General features: G+C 36.1%; 1 protein-coding gene across 9 annotated transcripts in view; it reads left to right on the top strand.

Annotated features, from left to right (window-relative positions):
- Positions 1–20,630, top strand: part of CFAP44 (cilia and flagella associated protein 44) — a 210,886-nt gene that overhangs the window by 88,925 nt on the left and 101,331 nt on the right. For all 9 annotated transcript variants that reach the window (XR_005216774.1, XR_005216779.1, XM_037835565.1 and 6 more), the window contains 3 exons: positions 13,818–13,979; positions 15,052–15,288; positions 20,091–20,236. Coding sequence is in view for 7 of the 9 variants with exons in the window: in XM_037835565.1 (XP_037691493.1) it covers positions 13,818–13,979; positions 15,052–15,288; positions 20,091–20,236 (545 nt within the window). In the remaining 2 variants the exon portion in view is untranslated. The remainder of the gene's footprint in view (positions 1–13,817; positions 13,980–15,051; positions 15,289–20,090; positions 20,237–20,630) is intronic.

The following is a 20,630-nucleotide window of genomic DNA, read 5'->3' as shown; positions in this document are numbered from 1 at the left end:
TCTGTAAACAATTGAATTTTTACAAAAATATCCAAACTGATAATCTTTGTCTTTTTTCTGGAGCATTTAATTCATTTACAAGTAATGTAATTGCTGTTATATTTTGGATTAAATCTACCATATTATTTTGTGCTTTATCTTTATCCCATACACATGTTTATTTTTCTTTTCTTATTTGCCTTATTTTGGGCTGATTGTAATAATTCCAATTATCCTTCTAGGGTTTGAAGTTATACATGTGTTTCTGTTCTGTTAATAGTTATACTACTATTTTTTATTAGAAAAGTTGTAGGTTTACAGAAAAGTCATGCATACAATACAGGTTCTCATATAACACCCTATTCCACAAGTTATCTCTAATATTACACTTTGCATTAGTGTGATAGCTTTGTTAAAATTGATGAAACAATATTACTGTAATTATACAAGTAACTGTAGAACATAGTTTACATTAGAGTTCACTGTGTTTTACAGTTCTTTACTTTTAATAAAAATTATTCAGGCAGCATATGTATGCAAACTAAAATTTCCCCTTTAACCCCATCCAAATATATAATCAGCAGTGTTAATTACATTCACATGGTTGTGCTACCTTTACCAACATCAATTATCAAAACTTTTCCATCACCCCAAATAGAAATTCTGGACCAATTAAGCATTATCTCCCCATTTCCTACACCCACCTCAGCCCCTGGTAAACTCTATTCTAGTTTCTGACCCCATCAATTTGTTTATTCTAATTATTTCATATCAGAGATCATGCAATATTTATCCTTTTGTGCCTGGCTTATTTCATTCAACTTTATGTCTTCAAGATTCATCCACGTTGTTGCATATGTCAGAACCTCATTCCTTTTTATGACTGAATAATATTCCATTATATGTATATAGTCCATTGTGTTTATCCATTCATCTTAATGGACACTTGGGTTACTTCTATCTTTTGGCAATTTTGAATAACGCCACTATCAACAGCAGTGCGCAGATATATTTGAGAGTAACTGCTTTCAATTCTTTGGAATTTATATCTAGAAAGGGGATGGCTGGGTCGTATGGTTATCCTGTACTTTCTGGGGAACCACCAAACTGTTTTCTACAACAGCTACATCATTTTACATTCCCACCAGCAATGAATGAGTGTTCCTATTTCTCCACGTCTTTTCTAACAACTTGTTATTCTTCATTTTTTTATTTTTTTAAAAAAAATGTGGTTTTTCTCCTAGTGGGTGTAAAATGGCATCACTTTGTGATGTTGATTGGTGTTTTGGTAATGGCTAATGATGTTGAACAGCTTTTCATGCATTGGCCATTTTTATATCTTTTTTTGGAGAAATGTCTATTCATGTCTTTTGCCCATTGTTTGAGTTGTCTTTTTGTTGTTGCATTGTAGGATTTCTTTATCTATACTAGATATTAAACCCTTATCAGATAGGTGGTTTCCAAATATTTCCTCCCTTTGCTTAGGTTGTTGTTTTACTTTCATGATAATGTGAATGCATAAAAGTTTTTAATTTTTATGAAGTCTTGTGTAACTTTTTTTCTCTTATTGCTTGTGCTTTTGGTGAAAAGTCTATGAAACCATTGTTTAACACAGCATCCTGAAGATGTTTTCATATGTTTGTTCTAGGACTTTTATACTTTCGGTTCTTATATTCAGGTCTTTGACCCATTGTCAGTTAATTTTTCTATATGGGGTGTGAAGTAGGGGTCTCCCTTCATTCTTTTGCATATGGATATCTAGTTTTCTCAGCACCATTTGGTAAAGAGGCTATTCTTTCCACATTTATAGGACTTGACATCCTTGTCAAAAATCGGTTGGCATAAGAGATGGAAACAACCCAAATGTCCTTCAGCAGATGAGTGGATAAATAAAATGTGGTATATACACACAATGGAATACTATGCAGTCATAAGAAGGAGTGATGTTGTAAAACATATGACAACTTGGATGAACTTTGAAGACATAATGCTGAGCGAAATATGCCAGGCACAAAAAGAGAAATATTATATGCTACCACTAATTTGAACATTGCTGGGGGAGAATGCAGGGGTGTTGAGCTTCCCCACCTCGTTGGTTGCTGATGTGCTCACAGACATTGGGGACTGGTGGTTTGATGGACTGAGCCCTCAATCATGGGACTTGCCCTTGGGAAGACTGTTACTGCAAAGGAGAGACTAGGCCTACTTATAATTGTGCCTAAGTGTCTCCTCCTGAGTGCCTCTTTGTTGCTCAGATGTGGCCCTCTCTCTTTAGCTAAGCCAACTTGGCAGGTGAAATCACTGCCCCCCCACGATGTGGGATCTAACACCCAGAGGTGTAAATCCCCCTGGCAACATGGAATATGACTCCTGGGGAGGAATCTAGACCTGGCATCATGGGATGGAGAACATCTTCTTGACCAAAAAGGTGATGTGAAATGAAATGAAATAAGTTTCAGTGGCTGAGAGATTCCAAAAGGAGCCAAGAGGTCACTCTGGTGGGCAGTCTTACACACCATATAGATAACCCTTTTTAGGTTCTGATGAGTTGGAATAGCTAGCAGTAAAACCTGAAACTATCAAATTGCAACCCAGGACTCTTGAATCTTGAAGATGATTGTGTAACAACGTAGCTTGTAAGGGGTGACAATGTAATTGGGAAAGCCCTGTGGATCACACTCCCCTATATCCAGTGTATGGATGGATGAGTAGAAAAACGGGGGCAAAAAAAAAAAAAAAAAAAAAAGCACCCAATGTTCTTTTTTACTTTAATTGTTCTTTTTCACTTTAATTTTTTATTATTACTTTTGTTTGTATGTTAATGAAAATGTTAAAAAATTGATTTTGGTGATGGACATACAACTGTATGATGGAACTGTGAACAATTGATTGTACACTTTTTATGACTGCATGGTATATGAATATATCTCAATAAAATTGAATTATTAAAAAAATCAGTTGGCATAAATATGAGGTCTTATTTCTGAACTCTCATTTTTATTCCATTGGTCTATATATCTGTCCTTGTACCAGTACCATGCTGTATTGATTACTATAGCTTTGAAATAAATTTTTAAATCAGGAAATGTGAGTCTTCCAACTTTTCTTTTTCTTCAATATGGTTTTGGCTATTTGGGGCCTACTGCTCTTCCATATAATGTTGATTATTGGTGTTTCCATTTCTGAAAAGAAGATGGTTTGAATTTTGATTGGAATTGTTGAATCTGTAAATCACCTTGGGTAGAATGGACATCTTAATGATATATAGTCTTCCAATCCATGAACATGGACTATCTTTCCATTTATTTATGCTTCTTTACTTTCTTTTAGCGATGTTTTGTAGTTTTCTGTGTACAAGTCCTTTATATTCTTGATTAGATTTATTCCTAGGTATTTGATTCTCTTAGTTGCTATTGTAAATGGAATTCTTTTCTTGATTTCCTCTTCCAATTGTTCATTGCTTGTGTTTAGAAAAACTACTGATTTTTGCATGCTCATTTTGTATCCTGCCACTTTGCTGAATTTGTTTACTAGCTCTAGGAGCTTTGTTGTGGATTTATCAGGATTTTTCGGATATAGGACCATATCATCTGCAAATAGGGAAAGTTTTACTCTTCCTTTCCAATTTGGATGCCTTTTATTTCTTTTACTTGCCTAATTACTCTAGCAAGGACTTCCAGTACAATGTTGAATACCGGTGGTTACAGTGGGCATTCTTGTCTTATTCTTGATCTTAGAGGACAGCTTGCAGTCCTTCATCATTAAGTAGAATGTTAGCTGTGGGCTGTGCATATATGCCCTTTATCATATTGAAGAAGTTTACTTCTATTCCTGGTGTTCTAAGTGTTTTTTTCAATAAGTGCTGGATTTTGTCAAATGCCTTTTTTTGTATCCATTAAGATGATTTTTTCCTTCATTCTGTTAATGTGGTGTATTACATTTATTGATTTTATTATGTTGAACCAACCTTGCATACCAGGGATATGTATCATTTGATCATGGTGTATAATTGTTTTAATATGCTGTTTGATTTGGTTTGGTAGTCTTTTGTTAAGAATTTTTGCATATATATTTGTTCTAGTTTGCTAATGCTGCTGGAATGCAAAATACCAGAGATGGATTGGCTTTTATAAAAGGGGGTTTGTTGGGTTACACAGTTACAGTCTTAAGGCCATAAAGTTTCCAAGGTAACACATCAGCACTTGGGTACCTTCACTGGAGGATGGCCAATGGTGTCTGGAAAATCTCTGTTAGCTGGGAAGGCACGTGACTGGTGTCTGCTCCAAGTTCTTGTTACAGAATGGGTTTCTCCCAGGACGTTCTTCTCTAGGCTGCAGTTCCTCAAAAATGTCACTCTTAGTTGCTCTTGGGGTGTTTTTTCTCTCTTAGCTTCTCCAGAGCAGAAGTGTGCTTTCAACAGCCATCTTCGAACTATCTCTCATCTGCAGCCCCTCTCTTCTTAGCTCCTGTGCATTCTTCAAAGTGTCCCTCTTGGCTGTAGCTCCTCTTCAAAATGTCACTCTCAGCTGCACTGAGTTCCCTCTCTCCGTCAGCTCATCCACGTGGCTCCAGTGATTTAATTTAGACCCACCCTGAATGGGTGGGGTAACACCTCCATGAAGATGATCCAATCAGAGTCACCACCCATAGTTGGGTGGGGTGCATCTCCACAGAAACACTCAAAGAATTACAATCTAATCAACACTGATACGTCTGCCCACACAAGATTACATCAAAGACAATGGCGTTTGGGGGACATAATACATTCAAATCGGCACAATATTCATAAGAGATATTGGTCTGTAGTTTTCTTTTCTTGTGGTATCTCTGTCCAGCTTTGGTATGAAGGTGATGTTGGCTTTGTACAATGAGTTAGGGTGTATTCCCTTCACTTCAGTTTTTTGGAACAGTTTGAGCAGAATTGGAGTTAAATCTTGGAATGTTTGGTAGAATTCCCCTGTGAAGCCATCTGGCTCGGGGCTTTTCTTTATTGGGAGATTTTTGATTACTGATTCAATCTCTTTACTAGTAATCAGTTTGCTGAGATCTTCTATTTCTTCTTGTGTCAGTGTAGATAGTTTATGTGTTTCTAAGAATTTGTCCATTTCATTTAGGTTATCTAATTTGTTTGGGTACAGTTGTTCATAGTATCCCTTTATGATGCTTTTTATTTCTGTGAGGTCAGTAGTAATATCCCACCTTAAATTTCCGATTTTAGTTATTTGCATCCCCTCTCATTTTTTGTCAGTCTAGCTAAAGGTGTATCATTTTTATTGATGTTTTCAAAGAACCAAAGTTAGGTTTTGTTGATTCTATTTTTTTTTTTAAACTCTTCCATCTCTTTCTTCTCTAAAATTTATTTCCTTCCTTCTGCTTGCTTTGGGTTTAGTTTGCTCTTCTTTTCCTAGATCTTCCAGTTGTGAAGCAAGGTCTTTGATTTGAGATCTGTCTTCTTTTTTAATGTAAGCATTTAGAGCCATGAATATCCCACTCAGCACTGCCTTTGCTGCATTACATAGATTTTGGTAGGTTGTATTTTGCCTCAAGATATTTCCTAATTTTGATTCTGATTTCTCCCTTTAATCTATTGGTTATTTAGTAGTATATTGTTTAATTCCCACGTATTTGTGGATTTTCCCTTTGTCCCACTGTTATTGATTTCTGGCTTCATTCCTTTGTTGTCAGAGAAGATACATTGTATGATTTCACTATTTTTCAATTTATTTGAGACTTGTTTTGTATTCCAACTTATGATCTATCCTGGAGAATGATCCATGTGTACTTGAGAAGAATGTGTATTCTGTTTTCATTGGATGCAGTGTTCTATATATTTCTGTTAGGTCTAGTTGATTTGGTGTATCATTTAAGTCCTGTACTTCCTTATTGCTATTCTGACTAGATGTTCTATCCATTATTGAGAGTGCTGTGTTAAAATCTCCTACCATTAATGCGGAACAATCTATTTCTCCCTTGAAAACTGTCAGTATTTGCCTCATGTATTTTGGGGCTCTACTGTTAGGTGCATATATATTTCTAACGTTACATCTTCCTGTTGAATTGTCCCCTTTATCAGTTTGTAATGACCATCATTGTCCCTCATAACTGTTTTTGACTTAAAGTCCATTTTATCCAATATTAGCATAGCTACCCCAGCTCCCCTTTGGTTACTTTGATATATATTTTTTTTCCATTCTTTTACCCTCAACCTGCTTGTATCTTTGACTTTAAGGTGAGTCTCTTGCAGACACCATATAGTTGAGTCATGCTATTTTATCCATTATGCCAATCTCTGCCTTTTGACTGGAGAGTTTACTACATTTACATTTAAAGTCACTACGGATAATATAGGACTTTCTTCTGTAATTTTGCTATTTAGCTTTTATCTTATGCTGTTTTTGTCCCTCATTTCTGTTAAAGCCTACTTTTGTATTTATTTCCTTTCTTGTGTTATACCATATTGAATGCCTTCTCATTTCTATCTGGATATGTTTTTCATCTGTTTCCCTTGTGGTTACCATGGGGTTAAAATTTAGCATCCTAAATATGTAACAATTATATTTGGTTTGATACCAACTTAACTTCAGTATTATGCAAATGTACTTTTCCTATACCTCTCTCTTCCCCCACCATTTTTTTCCTACTTGTTACCACTTATATCTTGTTTTGTTGTATGTTCAAAAGCACATATTTTTCATTAGTTTTTATGTATTTGCATTTTACCTCCTGTAGGAAGTAAGAGGTGGAGTTTTATACCAAAAAATACTGTATGATAATACTGGCATTTATAATTACCCAAATGGTTACCTTTACCACAGGTCTTTATTTCTTCCTGCTGCTTTGAACCACTGTCTGGTTTTGTTTACGTTTTTGTTTTGTTTAAGTCTACAGAACTCCTTCTAGCTTTGCTTGTAGAACACATCTAGTGGTGATGAACTCTCTCAGCTTTTATCTGAGAATGTCAATCTCTCCATCATCTTTGAAAGAGAGTCTCATTGGATATACACTTCTTGGCTGGCAGTTTTCCTTCAGTACTTTAAGAATTTCCAACCACTGCCTTCTTGCCTCCATGATTTCTGATGAGAAATCAGCACTCAGACTAATTGGGACTCCTTTTTACATTACACATTGCTTTTCTCTTGTAGCTTTCAGAACCTTCTCCGTGTCCTTTGCATTTAATGGTTAATCAATATATGAACAGGGTATATTTTTCTTCATGTTTATCCTGTTTGGTGTTCTCTGAGCTTCTTGGTTGTTCATATTCACATCTTTTGCTAAGTTTGGGATGTTCTCCATTATTGTTTCTTTGAATATTCCTTCTCTCCTGTCTCTCTTTCTTTTCTCTCTAGGACTCCCATAATGAGCATATTGGTGAGCTTGATGGTATCCCATAGCTGTCTTAGGCTATTTTCATTTTTAATATTTTTTTCCTTTCTGCTCCTCAGACTGACTCATTTCAAATGGCCTGTCTTCAAGTTCACTGATTCTTCTTCTGCCAGCTCCAATCTGATTTTGAAACCCTTCTGGGCAATTTTCATTTCAGTTGTGGTCTTCAACTCCAGTAGTTCTGTTTGGTTCCTTTCTAAAATTTCTATCTCTACTTAGACTTTCATATTGTTCATTCACTGTTTTCTTGATATTCTTTAGTTCTTTCTCTGTACCTTTCTTCATCTTCTTGAGCATTTTTAAGATCATTTTTAAAAAGGCTTTCTTTTGTGTGTGTACATTCGCATCTTCTTTTATGGTGTTTTCTGCCTTTTTATGCTCTTCCTTTGGTTGGACCATCATTTCCTGTTTCTTTGCTTGTCTTGTTCTCTTTTGTTGCACACTGTACATTTTAATATTTTTAAATGCTAACTCTGGGATTTACTCTCTGGTATGTCTTGGTTTCTTGGTTTTGTAGCCAGCTGGTGATAAGACAGAGATTTTCTTGAGAATCAGCCCTCCTATTAGGAAGGTCTGCCCAAGGCGAATGCACCATGGAGGGTTTTCCCTGTCTTTCTGGGCCTGTGTCTTTTCCTGGGCTTTTGCTTGTTTGTTGTTTTAGATTTCCCATGTCTCATTCTACCGTTTTAGTTGACTGGAAGTCTATTACCTTACATTTTGATATATGTCCTCACTCATTTAAGTTTAATGTTAATCATTTCTTTACGCTCCCACCAGACAATGCAAGCACCTTAGAATCTTCCCTCTACCTTGCTTCTGGAATGATGTACAATTGTTGCATATTTTAATAATAACAATATCTTATGAAATTTACATAATAAATATTTCACAAGACATATTTAATTGATGTTACTAGTAATTACCCACTTATTTACCACTTCTTTGCTCTTTATTCCTTCTTGTATCTGGGAACTTTTCATTCTACCTGTAGTACATGCTTCAGAATCTCCTGTACTACAGCTTTACTGTTGATGTCTCTCATTTTTTTGTGTTTTGGAAAATTGTTCTTTCATTATTGAAGGGTATTTTTGTTGGCACAAAATCCTAGATAGTGGTTGTTTTCTGTCAGCTCATTTCAGATGTTATGCCAGTGCCCTCTGGCTTCCACTGCTTCCTTTATCTATTGGTGTGATTATCACTTCTGTGATGGTAATATTTCCCCTTTGGCTGTGTTTAAGATTTTCTCTTTGTTTTTGGTTTTCTGCAGTTTTACTCTGATGTATCTAGATGCTTAGAATTTTGGAATGTCTTTGTGCCGGTTTGGATATATTTTGTCCCCCTGAAAGCCATATTCTTTAATGCAATCTTGCAGTGGCAGAGTTATTAATCTTTTTGATTAGGGTATGACCTTTTCACTGAATGCTTCCATGGAGATTTGACCCCTCCCATTCAGGGTAGGTCTTGATTAGTTTACTGGAGACCTCTGAAGGGAGTTCACACAAAGAGCAGCTGTGAGAGACTTTTGAAGAGATGCTTGCTGATACTTTGAGTTTGCTCTGGAGAAGCTAAGAGAGGACAAAAAGCCCCAGGAGATGCTTGCTGACACTTAGAGATTCTTGGGGAAGCAGACAGAAGAAAGTTTGGAGATGCTAAGCTAAGAGAAACACAGAGACATTTTGGGGAAGGCCGTTTTGAAATCAGAACCCTGGAGCAAGGAATCAGCAGATGCCATCCATGTGCCTTCCCAGCTAATGGAGGTTTTCTGGATGCCATCGGCTGCTCTTTATTGATGCGTTAGTTTGGACACTTTTACGGCCTTAGAACTTTAAATTTGTACCTGAATAAACCCCCTTTATAAAAGCCAATCCATTTCTGGTATTTTACATGACAGCAGCATTAGCAAACCAGAACAGTCTTGAATTTATGTATTTGTAAATGACATCAATTTTGGAAATATTTTAGCCAATTTGTCTTGAAATGTTGCTTTTGTTCTCTTCTTTTTTTCTCTCTCTCCTCTTTCTGGGACTCTGATGTTAGAATTTTTCAATCACATCTTCTAAATGTCTTATTCTATTTTCTGTATTTTCTAGCTTTTTAAAAATTCTCCCAGTCTGTATTTTAAAGATTTTTTCTGATCTATCTTCTACTGACTAGTTTTATTTCAGCTGTCTTATTTGTTGTTAAAGCCACCCTCTGTGATATTAATTTCAAATTTGCATCTTTTAATTCTTGATGTTTTATTTGGCTATTTTTCATAACTCTCTTGTTAGATTTTATTCCTTCTTGTTTCCCGTATATATATTCAGCATTTTCTTTTATTTGCTTAAACATAGCATAATTGTTTTTTAAGCTCTGTCTGATAATTTCAGGCTCTCAAGTCTTTCTGGATTTTTTGTGTTATCTTTGTTTCACTTATCTTCATTCCTGGTGTCCCATTTTCTTCTGTGCCTGGTTATTTTCATGAATTCTGCTTGATTACTATATCTTCACTGAATGAATAACTGAATGTCCTTCTACCCTATTGAAAAAAATTCTATTCTGAGGAATAAAGTGTGGAAGGATACCCACCAAGTTCTTAGCATTCATAAAATCTGGTTGGGGTAAGAGGAGAAGACTAATATTTAGCTTTGCCTTTATATATCTTTGTATTGTATTATTTCATTAGTGGCAATATTCATGTAATACTTTTATGATTTGGAAATCATAAAATTAAAATAAAACTCTGCTCCTTGGAGGCCCCTGTTATTTAGTTACATAACTTTTCTCTCTTTATATTGCTATCATATTCTGACCAACTTGTTGAACCTGTTCCTTTAATTAAAAACTTGATAATATGGTTATCTTTCTCTTCATCCCAAGGGCAAGAAATTATTCTTAATAACATCGACACCCTGTGGATAATTGATCAAACAGCCTCAGCCTCCAAACGTCTTGTCCCCCTCATCTCCAGTGATCTTTATAACTTACACACTCCCACAGCCATCCATTGGACTCTATTATCACTTGTCAGAGTTCAACCTATAAGGTTGAGTCTTCAAATATCCCACTCTCTGATCTCAACCTCTCTCCCTTCCAGCCTCTTCATTTGCCTACTCCTACTCTAGTAGTTCTCTGACATCACAGGGACCTTTTGTTCATTTACTTCTTTGCTTTCTGTGACCCATCTGTCCACTCTTGTATTTGCTTCCCTCCATATCCAGATTAATCTTTACAATTATTCATTTCAATAAGGATCAAAAACACTCTTCCAATGTCCTGATCTCCCTTGCCCATCTTTCTTCTCTTTTGGCCCATATGGGAAGAATCCACCCCTGAATGCACTCATCTGATATATATTCAATTGCAGTGACCAGCCAAAGGCTGTTAGAGATAGTCATACATCAGGGAAGATTAACTCCTCTATAATTTAGTAATTAAAATGGCCTCTACACAATCCATAGAATGGCTCTGCAAGCCTATGACATTGCTTTTATCACTTCTCTCTTTCACTCACAATGACCATTTCAAAACTTCTCCTCTCCTCAAGACTTCAAGTCTCCCTCTTCCACTCTGTCAATATCACTTGCTGCATAGAAAAACCAGAAACCTGCAGATAGGAACTCCTTCAACTTCCCACTACCAAATATAAAATCCCCTCTGTGTCTGCATGCACCTCCTCCTCCTCTCTCATTTACAACTAAATAAACTGTGTACCTTCCTACTTGATGCAATTCTGCCTCTTGTCCTTTGGATTCTACTTCCTCCTACTTTTTTTTTTTTTTTCAGTATTTGGCACTATCTTCTATTTTCTGTCATAAAATTTAAACTCTCCGGTTTATTGGGTCTTTTCTGTCAATATTTAGATATGTTCAGGTCTCTTTGACTTATAAAAAAAATTTCTTTGGCCTCATATTCTCCTCCAGGTACTGCCTCATCCCTCTCTTCAGCCATCTTTTGCTGAAGATTTGACTATTCTCATGGACTTCATTTATTTACATCCCCTTTCCTCCTGGCTTCTAGTTTCACCATTCCTCCTAATCACCTCCAAACCAGCTCTTCCAAGGGCACCAATCATATCCTTTTAATACTTTAGTACCGCTTATCCTCATTTGACCCTGTTTGCCTCTTCTTCCTCTTCAAAATACCATTTCCCTTTGACTTCTGTGACACTGTTGCTCTTCCAATTCCCTTTCTGACATCTTGTCCTTCCCTCTCAGTCTCCTTCACCTAGCCATTGAGTGTCGAGGTTTCCTAAGATTGTCCAAATCTCTCCTCATTCTGTACTCTTGCCGTAGATGATGCCATCCATGACCACAACTTTCTTATAACCCCAAATTCATATGAACAGCCAAGACTTCTCTTCTACATCCATATCTTTGTATCTGATTGCCTAATTGGCATCTCTACTTAGGTGGCTCAAAGAGACTCAAATTCAACATACTCAAAGCCAGTTTATGATCATCCACCCTAAATCCATTTTATGTTCCCGTATTCCTTATCTTAGTAAATATCATCACCATTTATCTGGTTACTCCATTCAAATATCTAGGAGTTATTATTGGTATTTCTGCCTTCCATTGCATCCTCAAATTCAAGATATATTATTGATTTTTACCTCCCAAATGTCTCCTAACCTGTCAAATTTTATCTGTCATCACTGCTGTTGACCTAGTCTAAGCTACAATCATCTTTTAGACTACTCTTTTAGACTTACTGCAGTTGCTTCCTCTCTGCTTGCCCCTTACCCATTTTTGCCGTCTACAATTTATTTTCCACTGTGTGACCAAAACTCTCTTTTTTCAAAATGTGAATCTGATCATGTCCTTTTGCCTTTTGCCCCTTTAAGGCTTTCTCTTGTTCTCAAAATAAAAATCAAAATCTTTAACCTTGCCTAGGGGGCACTGCATGGCCACCCACCTCTGTATCCTTTTCTTTTACCATGTCTACTCCTCTCCAAACACACTCTACTCTTAGTTCTCCAGCCACACAAGTTTTCTTCCAATTTCTCTAATGTGCAGCTTCCTCCTGCCATAGGACATTTGTACATGATATTTTCTTTAGACCGAATGCTACCTCAAATCCTCCCCTTTTATGTAATTATCTCCTACTCATCCTTCAGCTTTAAGCTCAGGTACCACCTTCTCTAGAAGTCTTGCACAACCTCCTTGATTTCATGGCACTTCTGAAGCAGTAGTCAAAGTTGAATTTTACATTTATTGGTATGATTTGTTAAATGATGGGTTCCCCAACTGGACAGTAGCACTTAACAAAATGTCAGGTACATAGTAGATATGTAATACATGATTGTAGAAAGAAATAACTGAAATAATGAATTAACAGTTTTGAAAGATTTGTCTGTGGAAAATCTTGGGGATTTCCCATAACATGGTTAAGTACATGGTGTTCCGGTTTGCTAATGCTGCCATTATGCAGAACACCAGCAATGTATTGGCTTTTATAAATGGGGTTTATTTGGTTACAAGTTACAGTCTTAAGGCCATAAAAGTGTCCAAGCTAAGGTGTCAACAATAGTGTGCCTTCACTGAAGGATGGCTGTTGGCGTCTGGAAAATCTATTAACTTGTAAGGCACTTGGCTGGCATCTGATTGCTCCCAGGTTGCATCTCAAAATGGCCTTCTCCAAAATGTCTTTGTGTCAGCTTCTTGAGGGCAAACCTGGGCTAGTATCTACAAAGCACCAGCAAAAGTCTGCTTTCAATGACCATGTCCAAAATGTCTCTCTTAGCTGCTCTCAGCTCCTGTCAACTCTTTTATAGGGCTCCAGTGATTTAACTAAGACCCACCCTGAATGGGTGGGATAACACCTCCATGGAAATTATCCAATCAAAGGTCTCACCCATAGTTGATTGAGTCACATCTCCATGGAAACAATCAATCAATAGGTTCCAACCCCATCAACACAAATATGTCTGCCCCCACAAAACTGCCCCCGAAAAACATGGCATTTTGGGAGACATAATACATCCAAACCAGCAGACTGGTTTTGGAGCTCGAGAGAGAGAGAGGTCTAGGATGGAGGGATTAATTTGAAATCTAATTGCATGTAAGTGATAGTGAAGCCTTGGGTCGTCTATAAGATTTCCCAGGGACAGTTTGGAGAAAGAGAGGGAAAGAGGCAAGAGGATAAAAACCTTGGGAACATCCACATGTAATGAACTCAGGTAGATAGAGAATAAGCCATTCAAGGGAGACTGAGACAGAATATGCCATCCATGCCCTGCAGATTTTCCTTGCCAGTACTAATTTTAATATTCTGCTTATTTGCTTAACAGATTTTCCAACTACATTTTTTTGGTTCAGAAAATATGCTATGGTGTCTATAAAGTAAATAAGTCTAAATCTAATTTTAATATAGAAAAGTCTCAACTTCATTTATTACCAGTAATAACTGCAGTGAGATATTAAATATCTTCTGAAAAAATATTTGATACATGATATGTTTAATCTTTTTTTTAGCCTGAAAGTACTCTACTGATTTTCTGTGAGAATGGCTATGTTCTTGAAGCCCCACTTCCAATCATAAAGGAGGAAGTAGAGGACCATGATGTAGTTTCCTATGAAATCAAGGACATGTGCATAAAATGTTTCCATTTCTCAAGTGTCAAATCTAAGATTCTGGTATGGGATATCCTTGAAGCATTATCTTCTAATGTTTTTTCTTTCTTTCGATTATAAAGTATGCTGTGTTAAGTGCTGGAGAATATAAAAAAGAATAAGACATAGATCCTTACCTAAATGAGCTTATCATCTAGTGAGAAAGTAGCTAAATGTATTAGAGGACAGAAGTGAGTAAGTGCTAATATCAGGGTGCACAGAAAGGAATTTTAGGCATGTGCAGAGGAAGGGATATATGATTCTTATGGAATCATCAGGGAAAGATCAAAGATGGCTGCACAGTGGTAACATATAGTACTTAAAGAATGGGAAGGACTTTGAGATAATGAAAAAGGAGAGGAACGCACTAAAGGTTGAGGAAACATCCTGAAGGAAGGCAGAGTTGTGAGAGTTTCGGGTATTTTTAGAAAATGAAGAATGGACCAGTGAAAATGGAGGGATGCAATTTGTGGAATTTGTGGAATTTGTGGCAGGAATCTGTTGACCTGCTCATGGGGCTTCTTAAATGCCAGCCAAGATATTTTAATTTAATTCTTGGACCATTGGAATACATTGTGAGGAGGGGATAAATGTGTGAGATTCTGTAAATTAGGAAGATAATTCTGAAGGGTAAACAGGATGAAGAGTGAAAGATGGGAGGTAGGGAGACCAATGTTAGGGGTCAATGGACATTAGATAGATGATGAGGGCCTAGATCACAGTATTACTGAAGTTGGAAACAATTCTCCTTGTAGATTATTTCAGTCTGCCCAATTCATGGATTGACAATGATAGGCTCTGTGGGAAAATGTATGTATTGTCTCTATTAGGAGAGAAATGACTAAGTAAGTTCTATAACACCAAGATTGAAGGGGGTAAAACAGAAAGGACAGTCATTCCAATGACTTGGACGTTTTAATGATAAAAGTACAGATCTAACTGATAATTATTTTTAAATGACATTATTTGTCATGTCAGAACTGTGAGTTTTTCTCGGACCCTATCTTCTACTTTTCTTTTTCATCCCCAGTAGTGTTAATGAATGAATGTGAATTATAGTTGTTTTTATGTCTTCCTAATGTCTCTTTTGCAAAAGAGATTTATCGAAATTGAAAAGAGAAAGAAACGAAAGGAGTTGAAGGAGCAGGAAAGGGAAGAAAGGAGGAAGCAACTACTAGAAGAGATGGGAGAAGATGGAGAAAAAATTTTTCCAGAGCAGGAGGAGGAGGAGGCAGAGGAAGAGGAGCCATTACCTGAAATCTTTATTCCTTCAACTCCCTGCCACATCCTCTGTGGATTTTACTCCGAGCCAAGGAAGTTTTGGGCCTCTTTGGTGAGTCATACTGAATGATTTTTATCCCAGCCCAATTCAATGTAATTTTATCATTATTGTTTTCCAGGATATTTTTACTTCCTTACTCTTATGATAAGACTTCCTTCATAACTACTATCGAAGGTGTGAGTTTTGATGAATGAATGTGGGTTACAGTTGTTTTTATATCATCTAATTATCTTTTATATGCTACTTGTTAAATCTGTTATCATCTATGACAATCATACACGTTCCAGCTAGGTCAAAAGGGAAGAGTCAGGAGTAGATGGACAAAGGACTAAATGGTTTGCCAGTTAAGGCTGTTGCTTCTTAATTTTTAAAATAATAGCTTTCATGGTAACACCATCCTGTAGACTTTTGCTTATCTTGTTATCTGTACAACTGTATCATGTGGCCTTATGAAAATTTGGAAAGATGAGTGTTTTTAGATGAGCACATTGCCACTCTGAACAAAATTATGAGACTTTGCTAAGAAAGAAGTAAAAAATGGATCTTGGGGAGGTAAGTATCAGGGACTCTCCCAATGTTGTAACAGTATATCCTCCAATTATGTATTTTCTAGTCCTATCATGGAACATATTTCTATCACAAAGAAAAATTTCTTTTATTATAAGTTTGCCACAATTTTTAGTTCCACCAACCAAATATATACTTATTTACATAAAAGAATATATGAAATTTTTTTTTCTAAATCAACTGTATGAAAAATAAAAAAAATTAAAAAAAAGTTAAAAAAAAAAAAAGGAAAAATATGCAGAGCCCCCTTGAGGAGCTGGTGGAGAATGCAGGGGTATTGGCCTGCCCTACCTCAATGGTTGCTAACATGCCCACAGACATAGGGGACTGGTGGTTTGATGGATTCAGCCCTCTACCACAGGATTTGCCCTTGGGAAGACTGTTGCTGCAAAAGAGAGGCTAGGCCTGCCTATAATTGTGCCTAAGAGCCTCCTCCCAAATGCCTCTTTGTTGCTCAGATGTGGCCCTCTCTCTCTAGCTAAGCCAACTTGAAAGGTGAAATCACTGCCCTCCCTCCTACGTGGGATCAGACACCCAGGGGAGTGAATCTCCCTGGCAATGTGGAATATGACTCCCAGGGAGGAATGTAGACCTGGCATCGTGGGATGGAGAACATCTTCTTGACCAAAAGGGGGATGTGAAAGGAAATGAAATAAGCTTCAGTGACAGATTCCAAAAGGAGCCGAGAGGTCACTCTGGTGGGCACTCTTACGCACACTTTAGACAACCCTTTTTAGGTTCTAAAGAATTGGGGTAGCTGGTGGTGGATACCTGAAACTATCAAACTACAACCCAGAACCCATGAATCTTGAAGACAATTGTATAAAAATGTAGCTTATGAGGGGGGACAATGGGATTGGGAAAACCACAAGGATCACACCCCTTTATCTAGTTTATGGATGGATGAGTAGAAAAATAGGGGAAGGAAACAGACAAACAAACAAACAGACAAAGGCACCCAGTGTTCTTTTTTACTTGAATTGCTCTTTTTCACTTTAATTATTATTCTTGTTATTTTTGTGTGTGTGGTAATGAAGGTGTCAGGGATTGATTTTGGTGATGAATGTACAACTATGTAATGGTAGTGTGAACAATCGAATGTATGATTTGTTTTGTATGACTGTGTGGTATGTGAATATATCTCAATGAAATGAATTTTAAAAAAAAAGAATGTATGAAAGATCATTATAAATTCATAACTGGTCCCAGGTCTTTGGCCAGGCCAAGAAACTGACTAGCCAAGAACTGTTGCTTTAATGAGTGATAAGAATTGAATCCTTCCCTTTTCCTAAAAATCTATCTTTTATAAAAAATTCTAATGAAAGTAGTAGCAAAGGATAGAAAGTAGTGGTGGAGGCACCACACAACTACTTTTATTAGCGCCTTTACCCTTTCTGGCTGTCTTCTGCATTTTTTTTTTATTAGAGAAGTTGTGGGTTAACAGAAAAATCATGCATAAAATACAGAATTCCCATATCCCCCCTATTAATAACACCTTGCATTAGTGTGGTACATTTGTAACAATTGGTGAAGAAATATTATTATAATTGTATTATTAACTATAGCCCATGATTTACACTAGGATTCCCTATTTGTATTATACAGTCCTATTTTTTTTATTAGAGCAACTTATGCAACCTAAAATTTCCCTTTAACCACATTCAAATATATAGTTCAGTGCTGTTAATTATGTACATAATGTTGTGCTACCATCACCCCAATTCATTGCCAAAACTTTGGATCATCCCAAATAGAAATTCTATACAATTTAAGCGTTAACTCCCTATTCCCTCCCCCCGTCCCAGCTCCTGGTAACCTATATTTTAGATTCTGGCTCTATGAGTTTGCTTATTCTAATTAGTTTATATCACTGAGATCATAAAATATTTGTCCTTTTTTGTCTGGCTTATTTCACTCAACATGGTGTCTTCAAGGTTCATCCATTTTGTTGCATGCATCAGGACTTCATTCCATTTTACAGCTGAATAATGTTTCCTTGTATGTCTATACCACATTTTTTAAATCCATTCATCAGTTGATAGACACTTGGTTTGCTTCCATCTTTTAGTAATTATGAATAATGCTGCCATGAATATCAATGTGAAAGTATCTGTTCAAGTCCCTGCTTTCAATATTTTTGGATGTATACCTTCCAAGAGAATGCTGGGTCATCCGGTAATTCTATACTTAACTTTCTGAGGAACTGCCACTGTCTTCCACAGCAACTGCAACACTTTACATTCCTACCAACAATGGATGAGTGTTCCTATTTCTTGAACCTCTCCAAGTGCACTTGTAATTTTCTCTGTTTTGAATAGTAGCCATTCTGGTGGATGTGAAATGGTATCTCACTGTGGTTTTGATTGGCATTTCCCTAATGGCTAATAAGTGAGCATCTTTTCATGTGCGTTTTGACCATTTTTATATCTTCTTTGGACAAATCTGTTGCCCATTTTTAAATCTGGTTATTTGTATTTTTGTTGTTAAGTGGCAGGATTTTCTTATTTATTCTGGATAGCAAACTCTTATCCAGATGTGGTTTGCAAATATTTTCTCCCATTGTGTAGGTTGTTGTTTTACTTTCATGACAAAGTTCTTTGATATGTAAAGTTTTAATTTTGATGAGGTGCCATTTATCTATTTTTTCTTTTGTTGCCTATGCCCTGAGTGTGAGTCTAAGAAACCATTGCCTAACATAAGGTCCTGAAAATGCTTCCCTACATTTTCTTCTAGTAGTGTTATAGTTATAGTTCTTATATTTATATTTTGATCCATTTTGAGTTGATTTCTGTTTATGATGTGAGGTGGGTGTCCACCTTCATTCTTTTACATGTAGAGATCCAGTTTTCCCAGTGCCATTTGTTGAAGCAACTATTCTTTCCCAATTGATTAGTCTTTGCCCCCTTATCAAAATCAGTTGGCCATAAATGTGAGGGTTGATTTCTAAGCTCTCAATTCAATTCCATTGGTCTATACGTTTGTCCTTGCAAGAGTACCATGCTTTTTGATTACTATAGTTTTGTAACAAGTTTTGAGATTTGGAAGTATGAGTCCTCCAACTTTATTCTTCTTTTTTCAAGACGGCTTTGGCTACTTGGGGCTATTTACCCTTCAACATAAATTTGATTATTGACTTTTCCATTTCTACAGAGAAGAATTTTGGCATTTTGTTTGGGATTATGTTGAATCTGTAAATCGCTTTGGGTAGAATTGACATCTTCACAATATTTAGTCTTCCGATCCATGAACACATAATGTCCTTCCATTTGTATGACTCTTCTTTAATTTATTTTAGGAATATTTAGTAGTTTTCTATATATGAGTCCTTTACAACCTTGGTAGATTTATTCCTAGATATTTAATTCTTTTAGTAGCTTGTAAATGGGAATTCTTTTTTCTTGATTTCTTCTTCCAGTTGTTCAAGATACTTCCTATTTCCCTTATGATTTCCTCTTTAACCCATTGGTTGTTTAAGAGTACATTGTTTAATTTCCACATATTTGTGAATTTTCCAGTTCTCCCTCTTTTATTGATTTCTAGCTTCATTCCATTGTGGTTGGAGAAGATACATTGTATGATTTCAGTATTTTGAATTTATTGAGAATTGTTTTGTGACCTAACTATGGTCTATCCTGGAGAATGATCCATGTGCACTCTAGAAGAATGTATTCTGTTGCTGTTGGATGAAGTGTTCTATATTTGTCTGTTAGGTCTGGCTGGTTTAGAGTATCATTCAAGTCTTCTATTTCCTTACTGATCTTCTGTCTAGATGTTTTGAACCTTAATTTATTTCCTTTAAGGAATCTCTGATATATATAGACAGAGAGAAAGAGAGAGAGAAAGAAAAAAAAAAGAAAATTAGATTTGGAATAATATAGCTCTTCCAGATGATCGTTTGTCTTTTCACTACATGGATAAATGTTACCCAAATAGTCCTTCCTAGGAAGTTAGTGTTTAAAGCCCCCCTAGACTGAAAACAATGACTTGTAAAACCCTATTATTAAACATGGCTTATCAGAATAATATTTGAAATAAAATGGAAATCAATATACAGTTAGAACTGACATCTCCCTTATATTGACTTTTAAAGAGAAACACATTTTAAGGTTTTTATTATATAATTGAATTGTTTCATATAGATGGACAATGGAGATGTTTTATAACAATAAACCTATCTATAAACATGTAAATCATTTAGAAATAGATGTTTTAAAATGTGAAATAAAAAAACTCATGTGGTCCTATGTGTTTTATAGTCAAGTACCCCCCTCTTTATTTATTTCCAGGGCGGTTATGATTCTGGTTTTCTATATCACTGTGAGTTCCCCCCATATGATAAAAACAGTGATATCAGAGAACAAAAAGATGAACCTTTTGATTTCCGTTTTCTTGAGGACACCGAAGATAATCCTATTCAAACTATCACTTTCAGGTGAGCAGAATTCCAAAAAGCTTTAAAAAAAAAAACAAACCCTATTTTCCATTAGTATATATGGTTAGGCCTATCATGGATATATGGTCAATTCTTAAAGATCATCCAAATGGAGAGGCACTGAAACAATGCTTGGCTGAGTAAATCAAATAAATAAATAGAATCAAAACAATCTCAAACCGAATTTCAGTCTCCCCTATCAAAAATTCTGTCAGAATTTCTGTATATCACACAATGGAATTCTGTGGATTTACCTTCTGTTACTTAGAATGATGCTACTGCAGAGTTAGATAATGCAGGTTTACAGTTACACTGATTCCAGAGGAATCACAAATTGAATCATTAGCCCTTTCTTAATTGAGGTTTGAGCATACTTGCCAGTCATTCTTCCCAT

The sequence above is a fragment of the Choloepus didactylus genome, chromosome 1 (genome assembly GCF_015220235.1).
Source record: "Choloepus didactylus isolate mChoDid1 chromosome 1, mChoDid1.pri, whole genome shotgun sequence".
Classification (NCBI taxonomy): Eukaryota; Metazoa; Chordata; class Mammalia; order Pilosa; family Megalonychidae; genus Choloepus; species Choloepus didactylus.
The sequence above is the reverse complement of the archived record's forward strand: the minus strand, read 5'-3'. Positions and strand labels throughout refer to the sequence as shown.